This window comes from Python bivittatus, unplaced genomic scaffold (genome assembly GCF_059951505.1).
Source record: "Python bivittatus isolate LINGU-HERP-01145 unplaced genomic scaffold, Pbiv_v1 ctg000210_np1212, whole genome shotgun sequence".
NCBI classification, from domain to species: Eukaryota; Metazoa; Chordata; class Lepidosauria; order Squamata; family Pythonidae; genus Python; species Python bivittatus.
Window position 1 is genome coordinate 14,629,799 of NW_028277053.1, and position 12,635 is coordinate 14,642,433.

Below are 12,635 nucleotides of genomic sequence, written 5' to 3' on the forward strand. Positions count from 1 at the left end.
TCCCCATTTTGTCTCTCATAGTTGAGGTATACCTATGATGAAAATTACAGGCCTCTCTCATCTTTTTAAGTGGGAAAACTTGCACAATTGGTGGCTGACTAAATACTTTTTTGCCCCACTGTATTTCTTGAGAGAGAGAGAGAGAGAGAGAGAGAGAAAGAAAATACAGAATTGCTTTAAAAGGATAATATTGAAATTTTGCTTCGTCTTGGTAAAGGATAAAGTTTTGAGTATATGTCAGTATATGGCATATTTCTTCCCCTATAGTTAGCAGGATGTGAATAACAGTCTGTTAGATTGCAAGGTGGTTTCTAGGTAAGAGATTATAGTTTGCCTAGGATGTCATAAACATTAGGATCAAAGTGGTTACACTTTGGTTATACTTGCATCATATTGGCCAAAATGTTCCAGACAAACTACTGTTGTCTTTATTAGTATGGAATGTGCGTGTGGAATAAGTGCAACTAAGTCCAGTCCATATCTTCTTTATCTTATTAAAATGTTTTGTGGAAGCCTTGATTGACCAAAACCATAATGAACGGCAGAAGGGAATATCTATGGAGCCATCTGGTGACATTTCTGACACGACACTTGGACTGTAAGAGGAGTAAATGATAAACAGCATGAATTAATAAATGAAGTAGAAGAAAGAAAATTATATATATTGTGTCTCTGTGAATTTAAGAGAAAGGGAAAATGCGTAATAGAGCGGAATAAAGATAGTCTGATCTTCTGGAGTGAATTTTATTAATACATGCATGGAAGTGAAAGTGGTGGTTTAATTATAATTATATAATTATGAAAATGTGAAAATACATGATGAAAAATGTGAATTTGTGTCCTCTTGGATGTTGTTGTATAAAAGTAGGAATGCATAGATTGTTGTATGTTATCTTCCAGTGAACGGGGATAATGCAGGAAATTGGGATATATTAAGCAACAAGGAATATAGAATATAGATTATATCTCATTCCTTCTGGCTTATTATTTCTTTTTATTTCCTGTGCTCTGCATGACATGTGATAGGTATAGATGTATATGTCTATGTATGTAAAGACTGAAGTTTTCTTGGTAAAAGAACTGGATCTATACATTTTCTACTTTAATCTTACTTGTTGTTGGACATCTGAGTATTGTGTTACCAAGTGCTTTCTGAACTTCTTTTCTTTAAAAAGAAACAATGCTTTTTTGTTGTTTTTGGGTTTTGTTTTGTTTTTGTTTTTGCAAAAAAAAAAGAATGTCAAGCACTAAAACCTACAGAATCAAAGTAACTAAAAAGAAACTAAAAAATCTGTGAGTACATGGGTGATTTTAAGAAATTAAAACATTTACAATTACTTCATTCAACTTTCCTGTCCGTAATGATGCTTACACAGTTGAAATTGATTTATTAGGAAAAAAAATATTAAATATTGACCAGGTTTGAATCCATTTCTCCTTCACTGTAGGGTTTTTCAGAGCTCTTCATTGTCAATTATCTATCTAGAAGAATTTCCCATACTCTTAAAAACCACACATCTTATGAAAGATGTGTTTTTAATTGGTCAGTGTTTTGCAATAGCAAATTTGCAGCTAACAATACAAACTGAATCTATTTCTGATGTTGCATTGATTTATATGTCTTCAGAAATAAGGCAATAAACCATTGATTTGTTGGTTAATGGATTCAAATTTGATCTGTAAGTTTAGTTAAAGATTTATTTTCATGTTTTTTATTATTATAATGCAAGTTCCTTCAATACTTCTTTTGCCTTTTTTGAGGAGTGGGAAGAGAATATGCTCTCCATTATTCAAAGCATATTTTCATCCAGAGATCCTTAAAACCATCAAAATTGTTTCTTGTTTTGACAGAAGACAAGGTGAAATAAGAGGGATATATTTATTAAATATGTGGAAAATTAAAAGGGCAGAGGGACAGTATCCTAAGGCCCTTTCAAGTTTATTATTATTATTAGTCTTCAGTTCAGAATGATCCAAGATACTCTGTCCAGGAGGTTTTCTCCTCATATCTTGCTGGAGCATCTCCCCTTATTCTTCCGAATATGTTGTCCCAGTTAGTTGCAGGATCTGCTTTCTTTGCAGTGTGTTTGCCTACAGTACTTCTCATAGTGAAGTTATTGATGCATGAGGTGACAAAGGGTTTTGTTTATCTGCCACCTTCTTGCAGAGCTGGATGCTGATTTGGGCTGAGAAAGAATGATTGGCCCAAGGTCACCCAGCTAGCTTCCATGCCTAAAGGCCTCAAATCTTAACTACTGCATATATATTTTCTGAGACACTGAACCAGGCAGTAAGGGGTAGAATATTCACTGTCTTTTTAATAGTCAATAATGAATCTTAATGGGAACAATGAGGGAGGTGGGTAAGTGAGAACCAGTATTTAAACTGTGGTGCTACACAAGGCTGGTTATCACATTGAGGCAACTCTCTGAAGTCTGATGATTTGTTTGATATTAATGGTAAGGCTATTCAAGCTATTATCAAAAGTAAAATTTGAAGCAAAACCTATTTGCTTTGGTAGCTGATCTCCTTGTCTTTGGGCCTCAAGTGCTTACCGCTGAATTTTAGTTTTTGAAGAGTGCCTTAAGTTGCAAAAATATACTGTCTATAAGATAGTACATGTGAAAATCATAAAGCTACATTGATTACTGCAACTTATTGTCAAATCATTCTTATTACAAAATCACCTATTTTCCTTCCTCGTATTTGCCTTTGAAAACAATGTTAACATTTAATTTCTCTTTCAACTTTAGACAGACTTAAGAGCCATTGGCAAGAAATTTCTCCCGAGTGACATCAATGGTGGAAAGGTAGAAAAGGTAAAAAAATCTTCATTTTTCCTTCCTATCCTTATGAAGCCTGTGCAAAACTTTGAAAGGATGCTTTGCTCAACCTACGCTTTAGCAAAGTATCTCTTTCCTGCATGTCTCTAAAATGAAGTTCCACCTTGTTTCTACCCGTGAGTCAGAACTCCTGCTTCACCTCAAATTGGTGTCTTCCCTGGCCTTTAATTACTGGACTACAAGGATCTAGGTAGTCACCACAAGACAACAAAAAGTTAGAGTTTTCTGCCTTTTTTGCTGCTGTCTAGTTGAAACCTGGTTTACCGTAGAGGAGCACAGAGATGCAAAGTTATGTAAGAACCATTCAAAAAGTCGTCAAGTGAAAGTAAATGGCAACCAAGTCCTGGGAAACAAGGGAGCGTGAGAAAGAGACTCAAAATAACACCGCCTGGATTCTGTTTGGTATAAGAGAGGACAGAGGGAAACAAGATTCTCTTATTTATACCCTAGAACAATAAAGTACGTTCCTGTAGTCTGCAGGGTGTCTGTTTTCTGACCTGGCCTATCCTGAAGGGCTGACACCCAAATATAGCAGCTGTACCTTTAGCGGCCTTGGTTTGTGCACTGAGGACACTCCCACTGAAGCAGATCAGCCAGGTAAAGCTCAGCAGCATGCTTCAGTTGCATGGATTGCCTCGCTTTTCCAGGTCAGGAGAGTGCCTTCAAGCTGAGCCCTGTTTGGAGTTGAAAAGGCTCTCTGAAATGAAATGATGCTGCTTTATATAGCTCTGAACCCAACTGCTTTCCTTTTTCTCTCTCTTTATGTCAAATTGAACATGACACCGTCCTGGTGTGGACTTTGAAAATATTGTACTGAAGTGCCTTTATTCTAGTTTCGTGTAGCTTATTCAGAATTCAGATTTGGAGCTTAAGGGTTGTACATTGCAACTATATATTTATGTATGTATGTATGTATGTATGTGTATATATGTATGTATATACATACATATACATACACGTATACATACACATACATACTATGAATGAATGAATGAATTAATTAATTAATTAATTAATTAATTAATAACCCCAAACATAGAATGAATCTGTATATTAGGAATTTAATATCTGTGGAAATCTTTCTGTAATATTGTTTCTTTTCATTGAAGTATTGTTTTGTTTTGTTGGCACAGAAGTATGTTCTTGTCATGTTCAACCCATTTTCTTAGGAAAGCAGAAAAGTTGATACATAGATGTTAGCTTATCAGGCATTATAGAATTGGCCATGATTTAAACAGTTTTCTAGGTCATAGGGTCTTGAATAAGGTGGAATATATTTTCAACAATGGGAATTTGGCATAAGTTACTTGATTCTTCTACTCAGCAAACTCTGGGAGGGTCCCAGATGCCATGTCTGGAGGATGTCAGTCAGTGCATCTAAGAGTGTAACTTGATACAGATGTGGTTCAGATTTCATCCATACATGCTCCCTGCTTATATTGCTTTTCAGCTACCTTGTCTATGGAAGAGATCAAAGAAACTCAAAAGCTTATGACTTCAGTTGCCCTAATAGAGGTATTGCCTCTATGGAGTATTTGTTTTGTGTATTTGTGTGTGTGTATTTTATTTCTTATAAAGTGTTACTGTTTTTCTCCATAGAACAAAGGTGGTAAAAGAATAAATGTAGAAGTTCTCTGTGGGCTGTAAAAACATGACTTACAAGTTTCAGCCACAAGATGGCTGTATTTGATTAAACTTGAAGAAAATAGTGTAGATATGCTCAGTGACAGGGTTTTTTTTCACTATAGAGTTAAAATAGTTCAGACTTGTCAGTCATGATCATTGGGAGTATAAAAGGAAGCTTGATTTTTCAACACTGTCCTTGAATGTGTTGTGCCAATTCAAAGCTAAAACAAGGAAAACAGTGTCCCCCTCCCCCCCCCGGATAGGCATTGTTGGATTATTTTGAACATTTTAGGTTAGGAACTTGGATCTTTTCTGCAAATATCTTTAAAAATCTTAGTTATATGTTTGAAATGTAGGGATCTGTTTTTTGCATTATGCTGAAGGTAAGATCTAATTCTTATCTCTTTTTTAGCTTTGAGTATTAAGATGACCCAACCCCCCCTCCCCAATATAGTATCTGCAGAAAAAACTTTGAGTCAAGCCTGTCTAAAATGAGAAATCTTCTTTAAATATGTCTTAAAATGTGGGCGTTTATATGGGTATATTGACTGTTTCTCCTTTAGAGCACATTCTTGAGACTCCTGTAGAAAGTCCCTTCAGTTTCAAAGTCTTTGCTTATACCATGAAGGGGGTCACTGCCATTTGAAAGCAAAAACCAAAACCAGAATCTCCATGCATTCACAAATAATTGGACAATTTTTCATCTAAGAATCAAGAGAGGAATTCAGTCACACTCATATCTTCATTAGTGGATTAAAGTGACTAAACTTAGCATAGAAAACTTTCCTGAAGGTGATAATACATATTTTGGCAGTTGTTTTACAGAGCTGTTTGTTGCTTCCCTCCCCCTTTTTTATAAATGTCAATCATGTCTACCACCAGCTTTTTTTGTATCTCCTGGATTATAACTCTATCCTGGATTTTGGTGAATATGAAGGCATATAGCAGAAGTCAGATCCCTTCTGGCAAAAATGATCTGCCAAAGTGCAAAAGATTCCAGTCAGCAGGCAGAAAGCAGCTGAATAAAATCTCACGATGCTGAATTAGAAATGATGGGTTACTTTTATCTCTAAAGTCATAACACAGGAACTTTAAGATTAGGTAGGAGATCTTGCTCATAAAACAAATGCGTTACTTGAAATAGTATGAAAATCTTAGCTGTTCTTACAATAGACAGAATACTGTACCATGTTAGCTGTGGAGGTGCTATTTCAGCAACAAAAACTACTTGGGAATGCATTCAACGAAAGTATCTTTGCCATGCTTATTTTGGGTATCAGTCTAACATTTTTATATAAAGTCGGTTTTTTCGTTTGTCTTCACAGCTAGAAGGTCCCTGTGTTCTGCAGATTCAAAAAATTCGCAATGTAGCTGCACCAAAGGACAATGAAGAATCTCAGGTGGCTCCCAGAATGCTGCGCTTGCAGATGACCGATGGACACACAAGCTGCACTGCAATAGAATATACTTACATGTCAAAAATAAGGTAAACAAAACTCATCTGTGCTTTATGGTGACTCTCGTAGCTCTTAACACCTCAGATCTTTCCAATGCTGAAGAGTTATCTTTACCAAACAATTCTTTGTCAGCAAGATCTTTTAAAAGGCAAAGAGTTGGCTCCCAAGTTAAGATGAAATGTTTCTGTATGGAGTACACCGCCAAGCCTAAATTCTTATGAAAATTGACTTATGGGTAACATAATAATTAAAGTTTCTCCTTCAGATTTCTTGGGTAGCTCAGCGAGTGTTTATGGTGCCCATCAGAGTAATAGGCTAGAGTTTGGCCACAGAGGGAAAGCACTTGAACATTGGTAGACCAAATTAATTCAGCTGTCCGTCTGAATGAGCTGGAGTTTATTACTGATGTGCCATCAGTTTTCACTAAAGTCTACCAAAGGGGAAGCCTCATTAATAATATTTAATTTCTCTACTTTTGAACAAAGTAAAAGGGTTTTCACTACCTTTATTCATAAAATGTTTTTAGGAGAAAAAGATAAAATTAGTGAGAATTGCTGCTAGAGGCAAGTTGGTAGTTCTATAGTTTTATTACTGATAAAATTACACTTCATGTTGTTCTCAGATGAGGAATTTCCACAGTTTCCAATTTAATTTCACTGCTGCTACTCCAGCGGTAAGATAATGAAAATACTACAAATGTGTTACACATGTAGATGAAATAGGTGTTTAAAAATGGCTTGCAAGCTTCCAACTCCATTAGGCTTAAAAGAAAAACTAAAATGTTCCTACTCACTGTACAGAAGAACTTGGTGTCTTTTTTTTTTTTTCCTTCATGGTGGGCTACATCAGTGATTGCAGAATAGTTTGAAGGACATGAATTGTCCCAGCATCACTAATGGTAGCAAAAAAACTAACCTTGCCTGCAGAAATTGCTATAATAAAATTGTGTCTATAAAGGTCTAAGTGGTTTAAATTAGGCCTGGGCAAGGGGCAAACAATGTCCAGGTTCCAGTTTTGAGATTAAGTGGGGTCTTAGCCTTGTAGAAATTAAACCTTTTCCAGAAGTGTTGTAATTTTGCCTGAATAGCACCAGTCTCAGACTACCTTCCTACCACACTGTTGAGGCTTCTGTTCCTTATCCTACAACGCACTTATCATTTACCCATCTATGATCACATTCTGCAATAAGAACATGCTTCTGCATGTTGTTGCATGTTATGGGAAATGTTCTTCCTGGTCTCTGGATACTAATCAGAGTCAAGCCTGTCTAGTACTTAGCTGGACAGATTGTCAAAGAGTTCTAGGCTGAAGTCTTGACTGGGAAATCAAAACAAATCGAGAGGAAGGGCCCAACTAGCAAATTGGAAATTTTCCATGTGAGTGACTGAGGCCCATTTGGTGAACATCATGACTGAATAAAAATTAATGCCTTCCTTTAAAGCAAGTAAACAAGACTGCAATAGTTCTCTGATGTTTTCTGGAAGAACATCTTTATATTACCATAGAATGCATACATTACCATCATACCGTCGGAGAAGAAGAGCTGAGGTTTACAGTCATAGAATTCTCAGGAAAAGTAGAAGCTGCATTTCTTTGCTAATGCCTGAATCTCCTTAGTCATAGCTCACAATTCTGGAATACGTTTCTCTCAGTTTTGTTTTTGTTTTTTAAAAAAGGCATGGGTGGGATCTAGAGATGGCAATTTTATTATGAAGTTGCAGGTATCTTCAAGATAAAGTATTCAAAATGTGGCGGTACAGTAAAACTAAAGTAGTTCTTATCTGCTCCTTTCTTCTTACAGCTCATGTAAGATACTATTTTTGTTATTTTATTTATGAACGAATTCTTATAATAATGTGATTTTCGTTCATTGTATTTTCTGCATCCGTTTTTCTTTAATGTTTCTGTTGATTCCACTCATCCCCAACATACAGTCTGGGATTATTTTCCATTTTTATGGAAAAGCAGAGATAGTTTGGTATAATGGTTAAAGGCACTTGACTGGAAACCAGTAGACTGTAAGTTCTAGTCATCCCTTAGGCCCAAAAGCCAGCTGGGTAACTTTGGATCCATCGCTTCTCTCAGCCCTAGGAAGAAGGCAAGGGCAAACCACTTCTGAACATGTTGCCAAGAAAACTGCAAGGACATGTTCACATGGTTGCCAGGAGTTAAGACTATCTTGCTATCTATCTATCTATCTATCTATCTATCTATCTATCTATCTATCTATCTATCTATCTATCTATCTATCTTTCTACTTAATTAGTCTTTTAATATGCTACAAGTCTCTAGTGTTTTGCTACATCAGATAAGCATAATTCTCCTCCCTAATGAAAGTGCCTTAGCTAAAATGCATTCTAATTGTCAAGAAAAAAAAGAAAGAAAAGGAAAAATGAAATACAGATTTTAGCTGCTTTTGTATTTTCTCAAATTCTTTTAAGGAAACCTGATTTTTATTTTCTCATTTTTAAAAACAAAAATCAGGGTCAAGTGAAAAAAAAACCTTAAGTTTATTAATTAGTATCCATAGTATTCAACACTTCTTCGTGTTAAGAGAGGCTTGGTACAGTTCCTGGGGCTTGGAAATTTAATGAACTCCCTTTTGGTTTTTAAAAAAAAAAAATCTTATTTTCTGGAGTCCTGGCTTTATGGAAGGAGGGCCCATGCGGTAATTCCCAGGGTTATACCACGGTCATGGTATCTAATATCTTATTTCAGCTCTACAAAGACACTTGCCTCAGTTTTATGAGCTTCAGTATGCTGTAAGTCTCAGAAAAGCTTGTCTGGCTGACCTTCCTTGTCGGGGTTGAGAAGCTAAGCAGGGTCTAGCAAGGTTAATAGTTGGACTGGAGGCCCCAAGGAATACTGGGATTGGAGGCTAGGCTGGGAAGACATCCTGGAAGAAGGCAGTGGCAAATTACTGTTTGCCTTACTGTTGCCAAGAAAATCATTTAGGAGTTGCGCTTGAACAGAAGGCAATTTTATTTTTATGAAGAATTTTGCCACAATCCTGTATCCTTTGGATTGCAGCTACAAATGGTATTCTTCTGTTTCCATAAATAGGCTTCATTCTTGCCCACGTTACCCTCATCTCAACTTGATCTTTGAAGTTATCGAGAGCTGATTTTCTTAATATTCTGTCTGTCTGATAGGTGCACTTGACTGCTGAAAATGATAGATGCTTTTTAGATGCTGTGGCTTGAAACTGTGTTTTAGGTTTCCCTACTTTGATGGTGAACAATGGATACACTTGATGGAAATTGTACAGTAAGCCATGCTTTCAAAGACTGCTGTCAGAAGCATTACAGAGATGGATTCTGACACTTCTTGGATAAAGTGATGGGCCACATGACTTTTAGCTGTATTGTAAAATACAGGCAAGTTATTTGCTTGCAGAGAGGGCGTTAAAACATTATTTTATCAAATCACATTAACCTTAAAACAATGCAGTATGGGCTCACAGTGCTATAAATAGGCAGTGTTTGAACTAACGCAGAACTTATATAAAATAATTTGTAATGTTGCACTTGAGTTGAATTACAGCAACATAATTTGAATAATGCTGTATTGTTCTGTTAATTTGCCAACAATTGTAGATGTACTCTTCTTTTTGCATGTAGTCTGAACACACCTCCTGGAACAAAAATTAAACTGTTGGGAATCGTGGAAGTGAAAAATGGCTTTCTCCTTCTGGATGACAGTAACACAGTGGTCCTTGGAGGTGAAGTGGAACATCTTATAGAAAAGTGGGAGTTGCAAAGGGTGAGGTAACACGATGCATTTTCCTACCTTAAGCAAAAGGTTAAACTGCAGCTGGTTTGTCCGATATATTCAAGGATGATGGCATTTTGCTTTGTTTTGTTGTAGCAACTTGTCATATTTTATCAGGCCATGAAAATATTTCCATGGAATGGACAATATTTAAATCTGAATAATTTAGGGTCAGGTCAATTTTGTTAGCATTCCGAGGCATCAGATAAAAATGCCTGAACAAATGGGGTAATTTTTGTCTCATTCCTCTCCCTATAAACAACAGAGTCATACCTCCTAAGGATTTTCAAACAGGAAAAAGCCAGTTTGGTCTAGTGGCTAAGGCCCCAAGCTAGAAACCAGGAGATGGTGAGTTCTAGTCCTACCTTAGACATGAAAGCCGGCTGGGCGACTGTGGGCCAGTCCCTTTCTCTCAGCCTAACTCACCTCACAGGGTTGCTGTTGTGGGGAAAATAGGAGGAGGGAGGAGTATTAGGCATGTACGCCACCTTGAGTTATTTATAAAAATAATAAAGGCAAGATAAAAACAATCTAAAAAATGCACACAAATTACCAGCGTATTTTTTTGGTTATGAGTAATTAGAGGAGAAATAATGAGCATGCTTAATTAAATTCTTTATTGGACTTTGTTCTTTTCCTGTTACTGTGAAGGGTGTAGAGCAGTGTTTCTCAAACTTGGCAACTTTAAGACACGTGGACTTCAACTCTGGCTGGCTAGGGAATTCTGGGAGTTAAAGTCCACATGTCTTAAAGTTGCCAAGTTTGAGAAACACTGATGTAGAGGATCGGCTTGATGGACAGAGGGAAGATCCATTACCAAGGCAACAATCATAAAAGTGGCTTGAGCCTGTACTAAGAAAGATATTTATGGAAACACCTCATTCACTTCCTGCCCTTGTAATTCACATGAAGATGAAAGAAGAAGGAGGGGAAGCACATTCAGACTTGCAAGGTTCTGTTACTGTAGCTGTTGTAATAAAAGTAGCTTTAAGTCTGCACAGGGTCTGTTTCTTAGTCTGCTCTACCTTATAGGGCTGACAGTTACACAGCATGAAGCATTGGCTTTGTGAATACTCTTATGAGCTGCCTATTGTAACTGAAAAGTTTAACCAGGGGAAACAGCATGGAACTTGATATAGTATCTGCTTTGGCTCAGTAGAGCAAGTGGATAGGCAAACAAGATTAACTGTTATAGCTGAGTACGGCATGCTCTATATTTGTGTTTTGAAATCAGTGGTGCATAATGGCTAATCCTAAACTGTGAATTAGATAATTGCAAACTAAAATGTTTTTGTTACTTATTGGATGGCCTTGGGCTAGTTATCAGTCTACCCCTGTCAAATCCTCAGTATAGTAATACTACACAGAACATATGAAATGCTTTGAAAGCTCTGAAAGACTTGAATGAATACACACAGTGTTGAATCAGTGAATGAAAAATGCAGAAATGCTATTTATCTTGGAACTGTATTAAACAACATTTGTGCATTAGTCTTGCACGGTTATTTTTCTCCCTGAACTGAGCACCTTGGTGTGTCAGAATAAACCAGATTATGTTGAATTCAGGCAGCCTACCAGATTATGCTCATCAGCAGTGGAAGCAGTTGAGCTAATCAGCAGCAAAAGTTGAGCACTGCATGGGAACCAGAACTTGTTTTGAATCACACAATTATCCAGAAACCAGTGACAAATTCTTGTTTCAGACCCTAGCTTGCCAAGGAAGTAACAAAGTTCAAACCCAAAGATGCACCTTTTCCTATCTGTCTGGTTGTTCCTGCTTGCAGGAGAAGCTAGGTGATAATGCCATGTGCAGAAACATCTTGCTTGTAAACGAAACAAACAAATAAGCAAACAAAGGGGAAGGAAGTTTAATAGATGCACATTGATCTCTGAACTATTGATTTGTAAGCTCGAGTCTTCCCTGATCATTAGAGTGATATTGTGCAAAGTATGAAACAGTTATTCAGCTTTTTGTAGCCTTTCCTTCCCAAATCTTGATTACACCTTTGTTTTTACAGTAAAACTATCTTCATATATATTAACCCTACATATTGACTTAGAGATAAGGACAGTCAGCAGTGCCATTAGCCTCCATTATTGTCATTTTGCTTTCTTAGCAATCTGTGTGTGTGTGTGTGTGTGTGTGTGTGTGTGTATCCCTCTGTGTGTGTGTGTTGAGTTATTTCAAGCCTTCCTCTGTTTTTAATGAAAGTGAGGAAGAGACAACAGATTCTGTGTAGAATCTTCAGAGCTTCTGTAGCATTCAAGCAGTGATAAGCTTTCGGGCGATAGCATTCATGACGTGTTGTCAATAATTTATGTGCTTCTATCTGTTTCTTACCACTTTTTCCTCTTACCAGTTAATGAAAACTGCTTAATTTTACAGAGTTTATCAAAACACAACAGAAGCAACATAGGAACAGAAGGTGGACCTCCTCCCTTTCTCCCTTTCGGGCAGGTATGATATGCTTTTGGGGCTTGGACATCTTTATCACCAGCTTGAAACTATGTTGTCTCGCGTCTGAAATATCTCTCTTCACAACTGAAAGATGCAATCTTTCATGAAAAATAGCCTTCCAAATATATATTAAAACAGCTTTTTTCTCCCTAAATGTTAGGTAATTTGAATATTTTTTTTCAGTTGACATTTTAAAAGTATATAATATTTAATGAAATGCCTTGCTGAATAAATACATTTAAGCAGTTGTAGCAGCAGGGCTGAAGTCAGAGGATGGAAGATTGGAAAGCTTTACCCACCCTAGCTCTGCCTCCTGCCTTGTCTACTCAGAAGTTAGGGTTGCTACTATCCAACTTCAGGATCACGTCCTTACCTGGCATCTTTCCCCTCAACCTCACCACATGAGAAAGATAGGGGCCCTGCAGCGGGAAGTAAACAAAAAAGAAATGATCAGATGAACTAAATTCTATTACATACCTC

At 36.9% G+C, this 12,635-nt stretch overlaps 1 protein-coding gene across 1 annotated transcript in view; it reads left to right on the top strand.

Annotated features, from left to right (window-relative positions):
- The window catches only part of TDRD3 (tudor domain containing 3), a 60,110-nt gene that overhangs the window by 14,581 nt on the left and 32,894 nt on the right, over positions 1–12,635 (top strand). Inside the window, exons 3-6 of the mRNA XM_088139513.1 lie at positions 2,754–2,819; positions 5,795–5,955; positions 9,547–9,688; positions 12,084–12,155. Coding sequence (XP_087995639.1) covers positions 2,754–2,819; positions 5,795–5,955; positions 9,547–9,688; positions 12,084–12,155 — 441 coding nt within the window. The remainder of the gene's footprint in view (positions 1–2,753; positions 2,820–5,794; positions 5,956–9,546; positions 9,689–12,083; positions 12,156–12,635) is intronic.